The following is a 22,461-nucleotide window of genomic DNA, read 5'->3' as shown; positions in this document are numbered from 1 at the left end:
CTAACAAATTCACTTTTATTTAATCAGTTTATCACAACCATCATGTTACAAAAATAACTTCAGAATTATGTTAAATATTAAATACAGGAGTAAAACAGTTTTGCAGTACTCTTAAAATAGAATAACATTTTTTGTACCTATGAATGTTTCTAAGTAAAGTAGCTGACCTGGATCTGTTTAAGACTGTTGGTCTCCCTTTACTGACTATATTTAGTTCTTCTTGACCTGAAGACATATGGAAAGAAACCTACACATTAAGGAATTGAATTTCATCTAGGCAAGATTGAAAGCAGTGACAGTTTACACCCTGGTTAAGAAGGAAGCCAATGCAAGACTCAATCCATTTTTAAGTAGAACAATTATTGCTTTTTTAGTGACATCAAACACTGGCAACTGTTTAGAAGTGCACAGTGGCTGGGAAATTTTCACTTATCTTCCACATCTGCTATCATGGCCTCAACTGCATTCCAGTCCAGTTTGCTGAGGATACTTCCTGTGCTCTCAGAAACGCTGTCAGTGTTGACACTGCCCAGAGGAGAGAAACTCACACGATGCTCTGCAGGGGCCTGTGGGAGGGAGAGAACATGAGACGAAAAGTGCGCCATTCATGGACAGTAGAAACAATCCCACCCTTTTCAAACATGTCCTAATCAAGTCATGTGATTATTCTGCAACAAATGCAATCTATTTTCCTGTTTATGCACTCCAACCAGTGCCTGTTATCAGGACAGTGTAACTACGCAGCTGCTAAAAAGGACATTCAGTTTCACAGCTCACAAGAATGACTTTGTTTGAAAGACAAAATGTAGTTCAGTTGAAGCACCATTCGTTTATGTCCTGCATCTGTCCCACACACATATTTAAAACAGAGAACCACATTTTAAATAAAGCAGAAGGAAAGAAAGTGTTAAATTGCAAGTATCACATAGTTCCTAGTTTAAGTACATATTCTACCTGAAATATGGAGTCATGAGTATCTTGAAGTATTCTTTGGATATCATCAGGCACAGTCCAAGGACTTCCTATGTCTCGATCACTCTCTTGATCAATATCTTCTGTCTGAACTGCAGTGGCAACTTGTGGGGGCTTTTGTTTTGAGGTTCTGCTGACTCCGTAATCGGCAGCTGAGGAGAAAACAGGCCAACCACAGCATTGTAACACTTTTTGCTCTTTTCTTTTGAATCTCTTTAAACTTCTCGAAGAACAGAAGCTGCAGGTTCTAAGAACTGAAGCTGTGAGTAAATCCATGTGAAAACAGCACGCCCTTCTATCTTGAACCAGTGTGAGAAAAGGCTGGTTCATGCTCTAGCCTCATGCTCTGAACTATCTTCTCAGGGTAGAACACAGAGTGGAACAGGACCATGCACAGTGCCTAGAGCACCCAGGTTCTGTGGTGCAGTCCCCCCAGAAAAGGGACATTGCTTCATTATTTGACAGGGGACTAAACTAAACAAGTCCTGGATTATGCCTCTTAGAAGACATGAAACTTTAATGAAATCCTTAGCAGTGATGGGGGATATTGAAGAAACAGATACAGAAGGGGCCAGAAAATCAGAGAAAGATCAACCTGTATACAGAGTTTAACAAGAGAACGTATGGAAAGGAGGAGGAAAATTACTTTCCATGTGTAGAGTGATTCAGGAAGTGTCCTTTCTGCTTACTATTGCTTCTCTCAATTTCTTGCATTGCCAACTCAAATACACAAACATTTGGCTATCCAGTTATGCCACCACTATAATTCTGGTGTAAGGCAGAATGGTATCAACCCACAGTATCTCCTAAGTTTTAGGTTGTTTCTCTCCTCATTCTTTTTCTATCTGATCAGAAATTCTGCTGCTGCTAACAAGTACTACATCTGTTAAAGGCTTTGATTAGGATGGAATATTTATGAGAGGAAACTTTTGTGGATCCAGACCTACAAAGACAGGCATGACAAAAAGTACCACTAAAATCCAAAAGGGTTTTTTTGTTTAGTAACAAATTTTTCCATGCTAACATTATGACAAAATCATATCTTCTCTAGATACTGTACAGAGGGTTAATAAAGACAATTTCTACTTCAAAGAGCTCAGAGAGTAAGCAGAACAGAAAGGCAGGGGAGAGGCACAATACTTGTGTCTTGGTCTTCTAATTAACTTTCTCTCTGTGGGTTTCAACTGAAAGAAACACTCAAGGTTTCTGTCTCTCATGATTTCATAATGTGTGTTTCAGGAATTCACTGAAATCTAGCACATTTTTTCAGATTTTGAAAATGCCACATGGCTAAAACCATGCAGAAGATAAACAGAGGTGATTGGTTAAATATTTCACAACTTTTTATAGGATTTTTATGAGGGGGAAAGATGATGATTTTTATTCTTCCAAACTAATGCTCTGTCTGAGGCAGGATGTATTCAGAGAACCACAGAATGAGTAAGGCTGGAAGGAACCACGGTGGGCCATCTGGTCCAACCTCCCTGCTCAGGCAGGGCCATCCCAGAGCACACGGCACAGGATTGCATCCAGAGGGTTCTTGAATATCTCCGGTGAGGGAGACTCCACAGCCTCTCTGGGCAACCTGTTCCAGTGCACGCAGTAAAGAAGTTCTTCCTCATATTCAGGTGGAACTTCCTGCGCTCCAGTTTCTGCCCGCTGCCTCTTGTTCTATTGCTTGGCAACACAGAGCAGAGCCCGGCTCTGTTCTCTTGGCACCCCTCCTTCAGTTACTGACAGACATTGATGAGGTCCCCTCTCAGTCATCTCCACGTTCTGAAGAAGAGAACCCATTCTGAAATGTGTTCTCTGTCTCTTACTTCCCCCTGTATTATGTAGGTGCACTCTGTCATTACTCTACATAACTTACAGTGTCTAGAATCAACAGGACAGTTTGCAGCATTTCTCAGTCTTCCTCTGGAAGTACTTTTCTGTAGGGCCATACAGGCATTTCCTGGAAAGACAAAGATAGCATTTCTTCTTCTAAAAGCAGATCAAATATACTCAAAGATGCTTAAAAATTTTCATCTATGAGTTTGCCTCCTGGATTACCCACCACTCTTGCTATGGAAATTTAAGCTACTTTGGATTTAGAGAGAGGTGATAAGGAAAGGTAACTCCCATCATTTAACAGGTCATTGACAACATAGTTGCAAAAGCCTCATAATAGGAGACCTCTAGGATTCTAAGACTAATTTTCTACACAGATATTAAAGCTCCTCTCTCCCAAAAATGCAGCAGTAGCTTGAAGATCATCTCCAGGATGTGCCTTCATCAAGGAAGTTCTTTCTTACCCATTGACTGTGTTAAACCAAGAGCTGGGGTGCAACGGTGTATTCTTTGACCAAAGCTGGGTTTTGCAGCAATTCTGCTCCTTTCTGACAGAACAGGACTGTTCAGATGCCCTCTACAATAAAAAAAAGCACAAACACAGCATTAAAGCTTAAATACTTACTACTGTCTACCACCTATCATTCCTCTACACAACAATTTGAAGTGTGGTAAAGACACCAAGACACAAGAGCAGGTTTAATGCGTAAGAGCTGTTACCCTTTACTAGATGCCATATGCCTTCTTCTGTACCCTTGAGGTGATCTGGTGCTGGACAAAGTTTTAAGATCATTTGATGGTGTTTCAGATAACATTTCATTCATCAGAGAAAGTGCCTGTGAAATTCTCATTCTGTGATGTTCAGATAACAGGGCTCTATGGAGAAATAATGTTACACATTACCTTATGCTTTCACTCATTTCATTGCAGCTGGCTTGTGTGTCTTGCAAGGCTACATGAAGAGCACCTTTTTTTGCAGTTTCACAGAAGATGTACTAAACCTTTTAAGATCACTACCAAAAAGTTGAAACATTTCTTACCAATGGGTTTGACATAATGAATGAGTCGGTGTAAGGGAAAAGAAAAAAAAGAAACAATGAAATTTGGGAAGTGAAAAATCCAGTCAAAGGATGAAACACGCTCAGGGTTTTCCTAAATGGTAAAACAAACATCAATTATTTATGCTTTTGGTTGAAACATCTTGAAATACCTTTCATATCTGTAGTTTCAGAGACAAGATAGTTAAAACTACCTCTTTCTTAACACTGGAAGATTAACATATAAATAAAGATATCGAAAGTTATATTTACAGCAACTTACTTGTCTTTTTCTTCTTTCCTCTTCTGGAACATTCTAATATCCTTTGAAGTAGGACTATAATGCTGTTTAAGAAAAAGCATAAAAATCATTAACTTATTATGTACTGTGGTCTCATTCTAATCTCTCACTCTCAAAATGTTACTGCTTAGGACACTCTTCAGAATGAAAAATAACATGAAAGCATACAGCCCTACCAGAAAATTCAGGCAAGATTGCCTCTATAGTCTCTAAAAATATACTGAAAGCTTGCAGTCACATCTTCCATAAGTCATATACTCTAAAACATTAACACTCCTAGAGAGATGTTTTCACTCTCAAGCTCAAAGCTTCAAATGGCCTCACCTCTAAGTCTGCTGAAAATCAATGACATTCCTAATAATAACTAATTTAAAAAACAGGTGAAGGTTGCACTTTGACCTGTGTTTGCTAGAGTACAATTTGAATTTTTCAACGCTTTCTTCTTAAAGAAAAAAAAAAAGCTAAGCCCATCCCAAACCACACACCAAAATCTGAGAATTCCTCCACTAATGATTTCAGGAGAAAAGCCTATGACAAAAGCAACAAGTATATATTTATGGGATAGCAACACCAGAAAGGGAGAGAAGCAGGACCTATTTTTCTTGAATCACCTCCAAAAAAGCAGACCATTTCAATTCCGGAAGGCTATTTGAAACCAGGGGAAATAATGTATTTCACATGGATGAAATCTGTTACTCTATCTAAAAGTGCATGTAATTGAATTATTTAGTAACGGGAAACTTGTGTGTGTTACATGTTTGCTATTCGGGAGTTAAAACCAGCAGAGCTTCCGCCTGAAAATATTTTCACCATCCCCTGACTTAAACTAACAAGTAAAGAGTATATTTGCTGTTACTATGTCTCATCTCCTGTAACCCCAGAGCTTCCCCTGATCAGCAGCACCTTTTCAGGTCCTGAAGTTGTCCAGATGACAAGTGCATGTTTCAAGAAGTAACACTGATGGAGTATTCAGAACAGCTTTTGTAACCTCGCCCTCCAGTTATTTCTAGCACAGTGCAGATCAGAAGAGATTTATCAGGCCATAAACTTGTACTTACTGCTGATCCTTTATAATTGCACACACTTCTGTGTGGGTGACGGCTGCCCTCAGTATCTAATCATGTTCCTAAAGGGTTGCTGGCATCTGAACTCTGCTTTTTAAATCCACTGAGGTTTTTGGGGAGGTGCGCAGGAAGATGAAATAAGATGTAAACACATCTTAACAGCTGCTGTAGCTCTCACTCCCTGACAAAATGCATCTTTCATCAGTGGATGTTGCAGCTGTATCCATTACAGTTAAAGGACTGTATGTCGTAATTGCAACCTGCAGCCAATTGTCATCAGTGCAGCCTATGAAGATCACTGGTGTATTTGCTCACTGATCTCTTTGGACATAACTATGTCCAGTTCCAATAAAATAAAATTATACATACAAAACCCCAAAATTAAAATAGAAAAAAAAAAATCCCTGTCAGCCTTTATACTATCTAACCTGAATAAGCAACACTTGTACAATATGTAACAGTTACTCTTCAAGTTCCCATTATTCTTACCACATTCTCTCTTAGGTTGAACGGATTACGTTCTTTCTGTCTTTGCTCATCCAGATTCTTCATATATTCTCTCATTCTTTCCTTTTGTTTTCTTTTCATCCATGTTTGTATCTCTTTCCTCTCCTTTTCTGTTTTTTGAGAATGTGCAGCAGCAAAACCATGAACCCTGAGAGCAGATGTGAATAAGCAATAATCTAGCACATCCTGTAAATTGAAAACTATGGCAACTACACATGATATAATAAAAATACTGTAAACCTTTAAAGTTCTGACTCAACTCGAAGCATAAGTAATGAACAACAGGGGAAATTTTCTTCTGCAAAAATTTGCTTCATAAAATCCTGGCACACAAGTGATTTCCAAGACACTTCTTGAATTTTTTCTTCTAGTTGTCAACTACATTCTGTTAACAGGACTGGACTTAAACTAATGTGACCTGTCACACCAATGCAACAGACTGGCATCCTGATCAGCTGTATTTTTTTGTACTGTCACCAGTTGATATCACAAACAGGAGTAGGAAACAGCTGCCACTCTGACCTCTCTCAGGAGAGAACACAGTTGATTTTATAACTGACACTTAGGAGGTGTAGAAATCTCCATCAAGAGGGGAAGCATAACAAGCTGGAGTTTGTGGCTGGAACCTTCTGAAGCTGCTGTGCTACTGACAGCAAATTTCTACTCTGTCTTTCAGAGTTTCTTTAGAAGGCCCCAGTCCATTTGCTGAACTGAGTCTGCTGTATATAAAGACTTCTGCCCCAGCCTACAGCTGGTAGAAGAGAGATCAAGAAAAGAACTTCAAAACCAAAATAATAGAAAACAACTAGCACGTTCCACAAGCCAGTAAATTTGTCACTCTTAAACAGTTCTAATACCAGTCAGTCCCATTAACATCAACTCCAACCATATACTTGCTTCCACTGTTTAGGGGTATAAGCTAAGAGAAGAATAACAAAGAAGGTTAAAATGATTTAACTAGCACATAATAAAAATAACCATGGTATTACCTAGGGATTTTCTTAGCTTGCATTTTTGTAAAGCCCAGCTCTGGCAGAGAGATGTCACTTTCTACTACAAGATCATTAATGATGTCTGTAACACCACTTGGAACAGTAACTTGCAGGGGATCTTCTAAAGAGCTTGAAGTCAGGTAGGGGAAAAAAGATGTTACCAGTTTAATGTAGAACAGGACTGTGAGAACAACAAGCTAAAATCCTTTCTCGCATGCTTAAAATGACAATATTCAGGTTGCTTTACACAGGGCCTTTAGACTGGATTTTCTTTCCCCACATTTCTACTGTGTCAGTGCACACAAGCAATACCTGGACCATGTGTGTAGATGTACCATCTTCAAAAGGTGTCAGCCCTCCCCTCAGCTTTGCTGTCATCAAGTACACTTGAGCCAACATATATCCTGAAGTCTGGCCCCATCCAGAGCTGAAATGCCTGAGCTCCACTGCAGTGTGTGAACAGGGCTGGCCCAGAGGAGGCTGAGCTGGCAGCCAGGAGCATCCACAGGGTTTGTACCACTGCCCATGCTGAGATAAGGTTATGGGATACTACGAGTTTAGGGAGCCTCAACTCTCAGTGATCTTCTGAGCTAGAATCAGTGAAAGTGAGAGGATAGTTTTACCTTTGGCCCATTTTAATTCGGCCCATTTCTTTCCTCTCTTTTAATCAGTTGCTCCCAGGAAAAAGCAAATGTCATAGTTTGTGACTACAAGCTACAGTTGTTTCAAGTTACTCCTTTGGGTAAAAATCACTGTCTGCTAAAGTTTATTGCCTCACACCCATCCTCCAGCCAAGTAATCACTCCCTAATTACTTCTGTCACAGCAAGGAGTTCCACAAAATTACCTGAGCAATAAGATAAACCATTCAGTTTACTGTTATGCTTCAAGTAAAACAATAAAGGTGGGTAACAGAGCAGAATGATTAGGCAGAAAGGAAAGCCAGCTATGGTTTTCTACTGCACAACTGGATCCAGAAGATTAACAGCAGCTAACAGTAAAAAATACCTATGTCAGACCATTTCATTTAATGCATAGGCTCATTCCAGTTTTGAAATCTTCAGTCTGTTGCTTTATACTTTTCATATGGTAACACTTCAAAAACTTTCTGGTGATACTTGGCCTTGGTAGACAACTGTTAGCAGCGATTGCATGTACTTTTTTGAAGCTGGCTTGCAAATAGGAGAAATAACAAATACAACAGACCATCTGCATTAACAGCTCTGCTACTTGTAATTAGAGAAGAACTTTAATGCTCCTGCAGCTTTTGTATAAAGTAAATGTAACAGGCACTACAAAAATCAGAAAAAAATGCCTGAAATTAGTTAAGAGAAGGGCTTTCATTCAGTTCGAAAATTAATGCCTTGATTTTTATGAAATGATTTCACCCTGACAGTCCCCTCTTTGATTAACAGATTTAAAAAAAAACTAATCTCAAAACACATACCTATCATGTAAATCTCTGCATATGTGAGAGCCTGAAACATAAAAAATCCTTGTTAATAAAATCCTTACAATAGTACACAAAATAATCATACATATGTTAAACAGCCAGTGGGATAAAATACAAAACTATATCAACATTAAAAATAAGTCCATATTGTATATAGGCTGAATGGCCTGTGAGAAAACGTCATTGCTTGTCAGGTTAGCACAGGTTCTCCAGAGAACACAATTAACAGCTCCCTGGCTGATGTGGATAGTTTTGCTAGGATGATGATATCACTGTTGTCAGTCTTCTGCCATGACCAACTAATTGGGAACTATCTGTTCCAATTAATTATAAAGCAGGAGACCTCATCACTCTCTACAACTACGTGAAAGGAGGTTGTTAGCCAGGTGGGGTTTGGCCTCTTTTCCCAGGCAGCTCTCAGTAAGACAAGAGGGCACGGTCCCAAGCTCTCCCATGAGAGGTTTAGTTTGGATATTAGAAAGAAATTCTCTACAGAGAGGGCAATCAGGCATTGGAATGGTCTGCCCAGAGAGGTAGTGGATTCTCTGTTCCTGGAGGTTTTTAAGAAGAGACTGGATGTGGCAACTGACACTTACTTGAAGACGCCAGGAACTCAGAAGGAGCTTGGAATTCATGAGATGCAACTGAAGAGCAGTATGGATGTCCTGGATGGAAGAGCATTGCTTTCCCTCCTGAACTAAACTCTACACCTTAGAAAATTATAGTTGTAACTTAGTATCACCTATAGCTTTCTAAGCTTGCTAGTAACAAGTTTATATTTATAGAGAAAACTGCATTACTACTTTCAAAATTTATCTGGGTGTGTACACCGCTTGAGATTGACTTAATGCATGTTCACATTTAGAAAGAATGTATCATTTTTGGAAGCTTGACTGCAAGCAATGCAGGCAATATGCACATAAAATAACACACTACATTTTTAAACTCAAGCAACAGACTGATTTTTTCCTTCTCCTTTCAATGCTATTGCAATATTCCCAATTGCAAAAATCAATTTGCTCTCAGTTTGCAAAATGAAATGAGACCTCATAAAGTAGTGTTCTAGGACACAGACACTAAAGTAAAGCAGTTACTTTATGGTGAAATATACCAATTGATTTTGCTGATGCGGCTGGATTAAACTGAGATCTCACCTCCCTAAACACAGGAAGATGACAGAGATGATAAAGACAGCTTTTGGAGGAAGCTTTGAGTGTTCTGTGACACTGCACCCCTTCCAATTAACTAAGTAAATACAAATCAGCACAGTGATGTGTTTGAGAAACAGACCCAAAGGTATTTTCTTCTAATAACAGTGAATTTCAGTGCAAGTATGATTCACTGCTGAATTCTTTGCAAAGTTTAGTGATACTGTTCTGTCATGTAACATAAATTCCTTATCAATGAAGCCATTCTAAATAATGCAATCCAGAAAGACTGATAACTGACTTTAATAAGCTCATTGTCATTATATAACAGCCTGTGTAACAGCAATGAAAAAGTATTATACCAGGAAGAAAAGGTCTACTTATTTTTGAAAGGTGAAAAAGAAAAAAAAAATATATAATAAAGATTATACCAGGAGATGACTTCATGCCACTGGGAAAGTTAGAAGGCGAGGCTGCACAGGCAGGGGTGTGTACTTTCACTGGAGTGTAACTGGGTACAGGATATTCCAAGTTTAAGCCCTCTTTTTGATCATCTATAACATCTTCAAAAATCATGCCTCTCAAATAATGTTCCGATTCTGTGAAAAAAACAATCAATACAGTAATCAGTGTAGACCAAAGAAAATCCTCTCAATGCAAAAACTATCACTCATATATATTTGTTACTGGCATTTTTAGTTCATCTGTCAAACCTGTAACAACCTGAACTCAGGTCAGCTCTGCCTTCCTCTGAAAGGGCACTTCCAGAGCTGTGCTGTGTGTGCCAGTCCTGCACACGTGAACTGAATGAAAGGACTGAACCAGGAGTTGCTCTGTGCGAGGGTATGGACATCTTAAATATTGTTTGACGTGTGAATACTGATATAGCCATGATTTGGTTCTATCACATGGCTTTGTGTTAACTCCATAAGAAGATTAGACCATGTTCTTGGCACAGTACAGTAGCTACAATTAGGGAGGTACTGTATAGTCTTTTGTTATTTAAGCAATAAATTATTCATTACATCTGCTCTAATAAACAGTTAAGCTTATGTAAGCTTTTAATAAAATACAGATATTACAACTGGATAGCCACCAAAGATGCATGAAAAAAGCTTTCTTCACACACATGAAAAGATAAATCCTGGGGACAAATTTCGTATCGCTGTTTTACATCAGTGAGTAAAGCACTTACAAGCAGCATGTTTTGATTTCATGATACAATAGAAATACATCTTTTTTAAAGCCCTGTATTATGGTTTTGGAATATATCAAGGTTTACAGATACTTTCAAATGCATTTTTGTTAAAGCAATATGCCTAATAGTCAGATTTGCTAGCTTTAATTTTATTTCTCCCTCTAGTATTTTTGGTTTATATTTCAGTGACACCTTTTGGGATCGCATTAAACTTCAGCGCTAACTAAAAGTCAGACAGGTTTAATATTCAGTTGCAAATGCGTTATCTTTCTGTTAACTGAAGACATACCATCATCATTGACTTCAGCAGCTTCAGAGAACGAAGGACGAGCACTAAGGTCTGAATCAGTAGCCATTTCAATGTCTTCTATTAATTTCACTAACTGTAAAAGAAATCCAAAAACTAAGTAATGATACTTTCTTCAAGGTATTTCTGAGACTTTCAGCACAGATATTCATGCAAAATATACTGTAAATAAACTGTTTTCCTCAGAATTTTATAAACATTTTAATGCTGTTTCCTGATTCAAAACAAACAAACAAAAATAGTTCCAGAATCAAAGTAGCTCAAGCAGATTAATTTCATTTAAGAAGTTCAATCTTCTGGACCCTTATTTTGAGAAAACTACATATAAACTCAATTATTTGCATGAACAGTTTTACTCCTACCCATCACATTATTTTTATTTTTCAAGTAGATGAAGTTTTCCAATATATCTTACCTAAAACCCACAGAAACTAAAATATTTCAGTAGTCTTCATAAGTCAGAAGTTTCCTGATGTTTAAAATCGGCCATTCTGGCCAGCATTTAACCCACTTTAAGTAATTATGTCAGCTAACAGATTCAGCTCTAGATGTGTAAGAACTGTATATTACTTTCAGTCTTTCTCAATAGATACTAAGCAGACTTGAGAACACATTGTTCCGAAATGTAAGGTTTGACTTTAGCTGCAAAAAAATTACAAAATAAACTGTTTAAAAAAATGACAACTAGCAGTCAGAACTCACCAGTTTAGTATTTCTGAAATCCTGCTCCATATTTTCTATCATGTTTTGGAGTGTCTGTAACTGCATATTCATCTCCTGCTGCTTTGTGGAAAAGTATTCTCTGCCAACTACTTTGGATGGAAGCTCTGAAGAAGGAAGAGTTCTGTCATCTTCAAGCAGTATGTTCCACGTTACACTATCTGTAGCAGAATCTGACTTCTTATCTTCCTTTTGCACTTGGCTTGATACATTTTTCTGATGGTCACCTTGAAATACAAAAAAAACAATGCACCAAATCATTGAATAAACTGCAAGCATGTCAATACTGCAGCTAATCAGGCATAGATATGTTGTACATAAGGGTAGGTTCTAGGAGCCAAGAATCATCACAAAAGAAGTCAAATGTATAAATGTTGATATTTAATACTAAAAAAGCAAGAGGATAATTTGGGGAAAGATGCAGATTTTCTGTGGGAGCATTATAACAAAAGTGTCTTGCCTTCTTTGGGTTTAAAAATGAAATGATTTACCTTGCTTCTGAAGAGTCTCACATGGAATCGCATTAGTAACAGAAGCTGCTGTGCGGTGAAGTTTTGCAGTAGATGGAATTTCAGACTTCTCATTCTGCTGTGCAGCATCTATCTCTTCTGCAGACTCAGGTATCATGGGCAAATTGCTAAGGATGTCACTATCTTCAATGTCAGTCACACTGATATATTCATGCTCGTGCTAAACAACAAGAAGACTATGAAGAATTTTGCATAATGTGTTTTGAACATATTGTTTACAGGGCATTGCTAACCATATTCTGTGTTTACCTCTTAAAACTTCGAGCTGAAAGGATTTTTGTTTTGGAGACAAAGAACCCAAACTAATTAAGACAAACATGTACATTGAATTACTAACCAAATCAGGTGCATCTAACCGAAAGGATGGTAAAGGTTTCTTTTTCACTTCAGTGGGAAATCTCAGGTTTAAATATGTGTCAGGTGGTAGTACTGCAGGGGTGCTAGTTGATTCTATGAGAAAACAACAATAGTCAGTATTATACAGTCAGTTTTACAGTAAAAGCCACAAAACTTCAGACTAAGTATTTGGAAACAACTCTGCATTCTCTAGATGATAAGAAAAGCTTTGACTAAGCTGCAGTCTAAATTGCTACTAATTTCCAAGTCTATCCTAGCTAAGTAAAATAAAAACCCTTCATCTTTACTTGATCCAAGGAAATTATATTTTCCTGCTAGAAAGACCTCTAATAAAGCTATTTGCAAATAAGTTATGTGATGTAGTAAAATTATTTTCAAATGGAAAAACTTTTGAATTTTAAAACAATGGAAAAATTAATATGCTCATTTGGTGCCATAGGGAAAATACTTAGGTACTGAAACCTATATACTTCAATTTATTAAGGATTTTTAAAATGGGGGGAGAAAACCCAAACCAAAATAGGTCTTCTTTAGCCCAAATTCAGTTACCTTCTGTTTTCTGTTCTACAAACTGGTCCAAAATATGACTGATTGAGAATAAAATTCCTATTTGAGACTGGAACATTATAACCTGCATCTAGCAGATGCAGGGAAACAACAGTATAAGTAGCTGAGCTACTGCAGCTCAATTTCATGTGGAGCTGTAATCTGTTATAACATCCCACTGGTCAATTCTTTTGGTCTGCATTACACCAAAACCCGAAGAGTAAGCGGTACTAAAATCAAGCTAAAATCCACAAAATAATCTCATACAGGAAGGCAAAGGCATAGGTACACAGCTCCACGAAAAATTCCAGCCAAACTTTTCATAAATAGTATTATAACTATTTTGTATTGGGTTTCAAGAAGTCAGATAAATTACTGTGTTATCTACATCCTGCATTAAGCCACCTCATGCACAAAACCCATGTTAAAATTGCTATATTTTTATAGACTTCCCAAACAACAAATGAGGTAGAGAGAGGCTGGAACCACACCTGGCACAGAAACAGATGGGGCTGACTCATTTTTTTGAACTTCAGAAATCTCATTTTCACCACTGATTCCACAATCCTGATACGACTTGAGTGCTTGGTTGGGAAAAAAACCAAACAAACCAATATTAAAATGCATGAATGTAAGGAAAGTAAAGATACTGCTGGCATTATCTGAATGTACATTTCTGACTTGACAGCTCACATTCAAAGAAAAGTCAGGGTGGATGAAGTGGGGAAACAATTTTAGTCACAGGGTGAAACACTGTCTAAAATGCGTTTAGATAGAGGCAAGTGAAGTTAGGCAAAGATTTCAGAAAAAGTCACATCAGAACTGATTTACTGAAAGCATATGGAGACTCTTATATAACTGCATCAGTAATATTTTTACTTGAAATTTTTAACTACTGCTTTGTAATTTATATTCCAGTGGCTTCTGGTTTAATTCTTTTTGAAACAGAAAATCGGAGCACAAAAACCTTTTTTCCCCCTTGCAATCTTATTGCATTTTGAAAACTGACCAAATATCACAACTAGAAAGAAGCAACACCAGAAGCAGTTGATTTCTGCAGGTAGCACTTACTTGTGTGAGTATTTGTACTTGCATCTTGGGTTTCTGCTGGTTTTTTCCCTACAGAAGCCATGTAATGCAAATCTGCTGAAGTAATAATTGGTTCCTCCACTGTGTCTGAAATGTGATAATACAAAATGGGTGTCTACAAACAACACAAGAATCAGACACTCTTGTAAGCAATGATACTAACTCGAAACTATGGGTTCCAACAGTTTTTTCTTTGTATTCCTGACAGATATTTTCAACTTCTCTCTAAGCATTTCTCAGGAATGATTCCAAGAAAAGTTCATGTTACCTACTTAATGCTAATAGGTAACTATATTGAGACTTACAATGTTACACTGAATTAAAATCAAGGCTCAGTTTAGGTATGAGATTTTTAAAGTCAATATTTTAGTATGCTGTAAAATAAAAGTCACCTTCACAGTCCAAAAGGGGGGGAAATTTTTATGACGTGTATACCTTAGTTTCTTTACTGATGTCTCTACAGAGGTTTGCAAACCATTATTTAGAGAATGGATTGCACTTTGTCCTGTGATAAGACTGAATATTGTGCTGAATACTAGAAAGAAGAATTTTTTCACAGGCATGGTCTTAACTTTGCAAGCTATAAACATTTTAAACATTGAACGTCTTTTAAAAGAGCCTTAAATTTTGTGTAATTGAACTATGCAGGCAAATAAAATTGGAATATTATCTTTCTTATAAAAAAGAAACTCATTTAATATTAAAAAGCATTGTTCATAGCACTATTCTGATAAATCACATGAACAGAAATGACTGTGAACCACAGCTACTGGAAGTAAAAGGTACCATAACCATAGTTATCATGAAACCATAGTTACTGAAATTCATTCAACATACTTACATTATTATTTCACTAACTCAATTGTTTTTAATCACAAATACAAGACTACTACTCATTATAAAAAAAAAATTGAAATACTTCTATAATTTTTGGAACTATTTTGAGTCTTCAGATAATTGATATAGGATCTTAAATTTGCCTGCACGTCTCTCCACATCAATCCCCTAAAAACTCACTATCCCTAAGAAAGTCTAGAAACTTGTTGTCCATCCTGAAAGGTCTGGGGAAAGATATCATAAAGCATTAAGCTGTAATGCCCATAGACTACATGATACAAGTTTTTAACATCTTGATGACCACAGAGTTTTGCTTTGAAATCTAACAAACTTACAGTCCTTGTTTTTTTTTTTTTTTTATTTAAGCACTCAAAGCACTGAGAAGACTTGTACTTGCCCATTGAAATGAACAAATCGTCTTGAGGGTGAGATGTCGATTTTGTATTGTGATCCTAATATAAGGAAAAAAAAGAGTCATCATTAAAAGTAGTTCAAATGCAGACTAGAGGCTTTCTGGATGCTGTTTAACTATTCAATATACCTTGTGTGAGTAATGACTGGGGGAAAGAACCCTATTGTAATTTCCTTTTCTTAATCTTTTTCTAAATTCTTCTGATCCATTCCAACTCAGTGGAATTACTGGCTATGTGACAGTCTCATACATACCTCGGGGTGATTTGCAGTAACACAAATTCTTTATTCCTCTTTGAGTATGTGCTATTCCTGCTGTCCCCTCAGTAATATCTCCCTGCTCTGGAGAAGGTCTCCAGCTGCTGTGGTGGAGTGAAGTCTCAAAGAAGGTATGGTATGGACCAAAAACAGAGCCTGCTGCTCTGGGTAGTGATGTAGCTTTGAATCTGGTAGTGTTGTATTTTGAAATCTGGCACTTGCAAGGATAATCCCCAAAAGGTATCAAAAAGGCATTAGCAAATGAAGAACTCACCCTGATAAAGACTTTCTTTTCTCAGTTTCTGGGCTGAGACAGAACTGAGATTTCACACTTCCCGTTATTACTTTTACACTGTCATCCATATAGCCCCACATGAAAAGAGTAATGCCTTTGTCATTTGTCCTAGTATTACTACTAGGCTAAACATAATTTTTTGCTTAACATTTCTGTATGTTTTTACTATAAATGTACATACAGACTTACATCCTATCAAGACAGACAAGTTCATGTTCCAGGAAAAACAACAGCAATCTTAGAATACTTCATAAAAATAAATCTACTGTTTACAGAAAATGCAAGTACATGAATTAAATATATATATACCCTTTCTAAGCTAGAGCCTAGAAGAGATGTACATTATTATTTTGGTTTATAGTTTTCCACTTCCCTTTTTGTTAATACTTGAATGGAAAAAGGCAAAGTAAGAAACATTATTCTATACCCCAGTATCTGATTCAGAAGCCACTTCTGTGTCACTAATAGTGATAATGGAGGCCTCTGGGCAGAAGGACACAGTTGGCTTCTTCTTCTTCTCTTTCTCTTGCAGTTGTTTCTTATTACGCTTCTTTTTCCTGTCAACATATTAATTACAGATAAAGAATAAGATGTGCACTGAATTAAATATGGAAAAGATAAACAGAACTGTTGCATCCAGATCAGTTCAAAGCACTGTTTTTGCCCATCTGAAATCTATACAGAATTATTGTAGGAGCTCATAAAAATACTAACCATCACACTAAAATCTGTTATTTATCTAATAAGCTATTTATACTAAATATTACAAACCACACAACATGCCACATCTATGTTTTGTGTATAAGTAATAATTACTACACAAAATACCTGTAAACAGTCTATAAGGCAAATTTCAGTTATCACAGAAACTTTCTAATTATTTTACTCAAAATGTTGCAATTCTTCTGTAATATGTGATAAGTAGATTATAAGACAACAACGAATCAGAAAAAAGCAAGTGTTCTACTCTATAACATTCTATCAACATTCTATAAAAACTGAACAAGGACATGTAAACAGCTCAAACAAACTGTTTTAACTTCTTGTGCAATCAATTAACAACAAATAAATCAAATTTTATAAATAGTAAGATACCTAACAAAGAAAATACTGCTTCAGCAGGAATTTTGCTGATTAATCACTGCCTGTATTAAAAACCAGCCTAAATATTGAACTGTACTGAAAGAGCACAACCCTTCTTTTAAGATTACTACTAACAGTGACAATATGCAGCCGAGACAGCAGCCTATTCACTGTGTGTAAACTGCAAAGCATTTTATAAACAGTATACAGCAAACAGTCAGGTAACAACAAGACTTTATAACACAGATAGCAATATGGAAAACCTTCCCCCTTGAATCTTTTCCTTATCAGTCTGCTAACAGCAAAAACCCCTTCATGCCTTAATGATGTACTTCTGCTGTCTTTTTGCTAACATTTACTATTTTATTCTCTGCCAAGAGAATTACACCCAAACCCTCTGATCTCAAAGCTAGAAGGTACAGGTTACCAGCTAAGCTTTCAAAATGAAGTTCCCACTTTAAAAGTTTGTCTTGCCTTTTTCTGTTTTTCTGCACATCTCTCAGTTCAAATGGTTCAACATCAGTTTTTAGTAACTGGATGGGTTCGGTTTGGTCTTGTCCACAGGAAGTGCTGAGCACAGAATGATGCTGGTGGTGTTGCTCAAATGCAATGAGATCTTGAAACGGGATAAGTTTTGGTGCCTGAAGGGTTTCAGAGAGAAAAGGGAGAGAACAGAAAGGGGAACCCATCAGACTGGATGAAAAAAGTAGGTCCAGTTTGGGTCTCGGTTATACAAACAGAACTCCTGTAGCAATTTGTAAAGAAAATGGAAATATAATATTAACAGCATCAGACCAGGACCTCTGCCAGTATGTACATGTGTAAACTATTTTCTGAAAGTAAACCGAAAGATGGGAGTTTTCTCCACAGCACATATTTCACTAATATTTGCATTTCCTACGCATGTAGTTCAGGATGATGGCAGGAACTGTGCGATGTAGATAGACAAGGACTGAAGAAGAACTTCCAAGAAAAAACATTTCCACTCTTTTCAGCTGGAATGTGCAAGCTTATAAGAGTGTATCAGAAACAAAATATTTCAAAACATCACGTTCTCAGCATCCATAAGAAAAGGTTTTCTTACTAAGCCTTTTAGCATCCTATTTCTGCACTACAAAAGAGGATTTGACACTGCATTCTATTTCTGTAAATAATTCTATTATCATTTCTGAAATAAAGCAGTACTGCTTTTTATCCAATATTTTAGATAGTAAATTCTTTGCATTCACTACTAATGGGCTGAATGGTGATGAAATGGGGAACGTGGACTCAATATAATGTAATCAAAAACACTTTCAGCCTTGCAGCCTGCCTCATATTGACAGGGAAATAAACCAGTACCCCTAGCTCTAGATCACTCCTGGTAGCTGGGTTGAACACTTTAAACTCCATAGGTTGGAAACAGGAACTTATTTGTGATGAATAAGAAACCATGAAATGGCAAAACCACTACAACTTAGCAAAAGGTATTATTAAAATCCAGTACCTTCTTTTTTTGAGGTAAATTAACCTGAAGTAGTGAGATCCCTGCATCCTGTAGTGTTTCTCTGGAGTCAGCATCCTTTGTTGCAGGTTTAATAGGTATCAAAGTAGTAGTGATTGGCTGCATTACAGCTGGTGGAACTCTGGGTACTGGGTCAAGTTGCAAGTGCAGCAGTGGAATACCAGCCGGGTTCTGAGTGATCGGTACCCTGTACGTATTCACATCTGCTGGGAACTGCTGCTGAGGGGAAACTTCCTGCTGCCCTTCATACTGATCGAGGTTCAGGTGTTTGGGAGGCCCCCTATGCACTCTTTCTGCCCATCTCCTCTCTTCCTTGTGCATTTCTCTTGGAATCTCAGGATCATATCTACTCCTGCTGAAATCTTCTTTTGCCTCACTCTTTCTTGGTGTGTATGATGACTGATGGTTCCAGGAGGAATCTGATGAACTCCAAGCTACTCGTGGTACTGGGGGCGGTCTGGCAGAAGCTGATGACATTTCTACTGGATGTAAAAATGCTGGTTTGAAATAACTTGATTTGAGCCTAAGCAAAGGAAATCCATTTGAGTAACTTGTTTTCTTTTCAATAGGGATAAGCCTCACTGTTTTCCGGATATTTGAGGAAGGGGATAGGAGATGAAGTGGTTTAGTAGGCCCTGAAGAATGCAGATATTGGGATGGTGACATAAATCCTGTTTCCTTGCTGTTGCTTTCAAGTAGAGTTAAAGAGGCATTCATATCCAGACGACTCTAAATCAGAAAAGCGAACAAATCAGCATTTACACAGGAACCAGGCACTAAATATGCACAAAAATAGTTTTGTCTACAGCAATCACTACAAACACATTTCCTAATTCAACAGGATAGATAACATATGAGAGAAAATGAACAATCGTCATAAACTTCATAAATACTTTGATAGACATACCTCTACATGGCCACTGCTGCCTTCATCTTCCGCACTATTCCTTCGATGAACATCAGAGCTCTTTTGACCAGGTTTTCCTTTATTTTCTGGAGAGGGCAGCTGTGTTTTTTGAGAACCACTGCCTTGGGCAGTGTGTGCATGCTGGCTCCCAGCCAGGTGAACAGATTGATGCTGCTGTACCATTTGTTGCACATTTGGCACATTGGCAAAGGATGACTGCACTATTTGCATTAAACTCATGAAGTTAATCTGCTGTAGCTGAAAGCACACAAAGTTAACACTGTTAACAACTTTAATAGGAATCTTAGTAAAAAATCTATGTCTAGACTATGTTGTAGCTGTTCACTATCCTGTAAAAATAGGTGACAAAATAAACAACATTCCAAAGTTTCAATTTGTATAATTGAAAATTTCACATGTATAATTGTTTATTGTACTGGACTTCGTTTTAAGACACAATAAATACCTGCCACAGCCAGGTTATGCTAAAACAAGACAAATTCCTTCACTTTTTTTGTGAAGTTTCAGCAAATGTAAGGTTGCTTAAAATTGGCTAAATGTACTAATACCCCTTAAATCCTAGTATAGCTGCAAAGTTGTTACAGCATCAGAATTTTTCCTTATGTATACTGTTAGAGCACACTGATTCATGTGAACTAAAACACACTCAAACTTCCATTATCATGTCACTCATCTTCTTGAGTCAAAATCAAGAGTTAAGTCTAAAAGAACTTTTCACAGTGGTTAACATGGAACTGGAAACCTCTTTCAAAAACAACCACATGCAAAATGCATTTAAAACAGTTATTACCTCTATTGTTTTAAATAACACAGCTTGTACTGTGAAAATTATTTTAAAAACTGAGATGCTCTCACCTGAATTAACTTAAACATTTCGTCTTGGAGCATTTGCCTGACAGTTTCTGATGTGTTTGATTTCTCCTCTGGAGGGACTTCTTCCTTGGCTTCTTGCCTCTTTGCACAAACAGAAGCGTGGGAGGCAACACTTGACGTAGTTGACACAACAGTCCCAGAAGGCTGGCAATCACTTACAGAAATGTCTGCCTTACTTCAAAAGGAAAAGAACTAAACTATGAAAAACATTCACAGTTCAAAACACCTATATAGGGTTGTCTCAAATAAATGCAGAAAAAATGTAAAGGTATGTTTTCTAAAAACATAATTAATTTGTAGGAACAATTTATTGATTAACATTGCACAACCTTGTATGACAACTCTCCCAATGCACTAATAAGGCAGTAAGTTCTATATGGTTTTGTACCCACAAGTATATCTGAAATATTATCTTCATTAGAGAAACAAGATGAAAAAATTATTTCACAGAAGGGCAGAAAAAGGGCCTGGTTAGTCATAAAGCCAAACAACTGATAGAAAATGAGGAAGGACCTTACTAGCTGAAATAAGGCAGAAGGTAGGTTCACTTTCGCTTAAAGTAATATACTTTTATATATTTGGACATAAAAAGCAACAACAAGATTTCAGATTAAAAAAACGCATTTGAAATTAAAATAACACATGCCAGATGATACATTAAATTTTCTCACAGAGATAATAAAATCTTTTAGTAGGTAAAGAATGTCAAGTAGATGGATTCCTCATATGAAGAAGAGAGGGCTGGGATTTACATGAAGCTATAAGGAAACTGAAAGACTTAACCTACATCAACATGGACCCAAAACACCTTTCACTGTTTAAGAAAAATGCTGGTAATACTATGGGTAAGGCAACCTTTGGAGGACTTTTCACAATTGTACAGAATTGCCTATAAGCATAAAGCAATGGCTAATGAGTAAAATTGAAAAGGTTTCGGATATGTAATCGGTGTGAAGTGGCATAGAAAATCTTTTGGAAGACAATTAGAATGTGCCTGAAGCATGGCCTGAAACTCCAAAAATTTGAGTAAAGTAAATTTTTTTTAAAACAGTTGGTATGAAAAGCTCCAGAAGGAAAAGAGATTAGAGACATATGGAAATGGAATCCAAAGGGATGTGTAGTTCTTATCTTCCTCTAACGTGAGAAAGTTTCATAGAGGACTGTTCTAGAACCGAAAGCCTGAGACTGACTCCTGATCCCTTTTCCCAATTCCAACATTCTCCCTGTTTACAGAAATATTATATGAGAATCTATCAGTTGCTGTAGGACATATACCTTTTAATAATTTAATAAAAATGTAAATATCATTTTAAAATATTATTGTTCAGGTGATATATGTAACAATATATCTTTTATAGTAATACTGAATAATGCTTCTGTCTGGAACCAGAAAACAAAATTATCATGTCTCTTGAAATCTAGTGGCTCAAATAACATGTTTGATTCTTGTCAATTCTGGTCAAGATGCAAGTGTGTATGATCCTCAGGGATTAGAGTACAAAGGGTTTCAGGAAAAGCTACTTAGGTTGCAGGTACATTATACTTGCAAATATTTTGAAAGCAAATCTACACATCATGTTACTTCAGACTAAAAATTTAAGGGATAATCCATTTTTTATAACAGTGTAAGTTTCTCTTACCTAGGAACTTCTGCATCTTGTTTTAAAGAGAATGAATGAGAATCAGTGCTGGTAACAACCTCAGTCATACTATAAAGAAAGAAATAGTATTGTAAATACTACAATAGTTATGCTGTTTATTTTCATTTTATATACATATGTGTGTATAAATATATGCCTCCCAAAAAATATAACCTCCTAAAAAAGTATTTTAATCAGTATGAGATGAAATACCTGAAAGCCACCTGATCGGAGCTATACTGATCTCCATTGCTTCAATTACTGCATTACACTGCAACCTGAGCTGGCAAATATTGACATGCATGCTTTGTCTCCCTAGCAATCAGAAACTGACTCAAACAAAAGCATTGAAAAAGTTCTGGCTATTCAACACAAGAAGCAGGCAAAAAAGAGGTTGATTTCAGTGGACAAAGGAAGACAAAAATCTAACTTTAGCAATTCTGTAAATATCACCATAATCTGCATTTCTAAAAGAGAAAAAACAATGCCATAATAAATTCCCTTAACAGCCTCTTATGTACATCTAAAACAATTATGTTATTTTAAAATAGTAGAGGATTCTAAGTCCTTCTAAAATTAAGC

The 22,461-nt window shown here is 36.8% G+C and overlaps 1 protein-coding gene across 5 annotated transcripts in view; it reads right to left on the bottom strand.

Annotated features, from left to right (window-relative positions):
- The window catches only part of CPLANE1 (ciliogenesis and planar polarity effector 1), a 55,661-nt gene continuing 33,200 nt past the window's right edge, over positions 1-22,461 (bottom strand). For 2 of the 5 annotated variants that reach the window (XM_027878708.1, XM_027878709.1), the window contains exons 31-54: positions 21,880-21,948; positions 20,222-20,414; positions 19,346-19,603; positions 18,421-19,167; positions 17,409-17,575; positions 16,279-16,408; positions 15,285-15,339; positions 14,033-14,137; positions 13,453-13,545; positions 12,396-12,508; positions 12,020-12,218; positions 11,511-11,755; positions 10,791-10,884; positions 9,735-9,902; positions 8,752-8,865; positions 8,150-8,180; positions 6,701-6,832; positions 5,694-5,859; positions 4,123-4,184; positions 3,523-3,678; positions 3,267-3,379; positions 2,843-2,926; positions 955-1,124; positions 1-566 (exon numbers count right to left, since the gene is read on the bottom strand). In XM_027878708.1, coding sequence (XP_027734509.1) covers positions 426-566; positions 955-1,124; positions 2,843-2,926; positions 3,267-3,379; positions 3,523-3,678; positions 4,123-4,184; positions 5,694-5,859; positions 6,701-6,832; positions 8,150-8,180; positions 8,752-8,865; positions 9,735-9,902; positions 10,791-10,884; positions 11,511-11,755; positions 12,020-12,218; positions 12,396-12,508; positions 13,453-13,545; positions 14,033-14,137; positions 15,285-15,339; positions 16,279-16,408; positions 17,409-17,575; positions 18,421-19,167; positions 19,346-19,603; positions 20,222-20,414; positions 21,880-21,948 — 3,805 coding nt within the window. In that variant the 3' untranslated portion in view covers positions 1-425. Of the gene's footprint in view, positions 567-954; positions 1,125-2,842; positions 2,931-3,266; positions 3,380-3,522; positions 3,679-4,122; positions 4,185-5,693; positions 5,860-6,700; positions 6,833-8,149; positions 8,181-8,751; positions 8,866-9,734; positions 9,903-10,790; positions 10,885-11,510; positions 11,756-12,019; positions 12,219-12,395; positions 12,509-13,452; positions 13,546-14,032; positions 14,138-15,284; positions 15,340-16,278; positions 16,409-17,408; positions 17,576-18,420; positions 19,168-19,345; positions 19,604-20,221; positions 20,415-21,879; positions 21,949-22,461 lie in introns of those variants that run through there. The other 3 variants (XM_027878710.1, XM_027878711.1, XM_027878712.1) reach the window with 3 other exon arrangements.

Source organism: Empidonax traillii, unplaced genomic scaffold (genome assembly GCF_003031625.1).
Source record: "Empidonax traillii isolate 1590-97213 ecotype Southwest subspecies unplaced genomic scaffold, ASM303162v1 scaffold44:size1908036, whole genome shotgun sequence".
NCBI lineage: Eukaryota > Metazoa > Chordata > Aves > Passeriformes > Tyrannidae > Empidonax > Empidonax traillii.
This window is presented reverse-complemented; position numbering and strand designations above follow the sequence as displayed.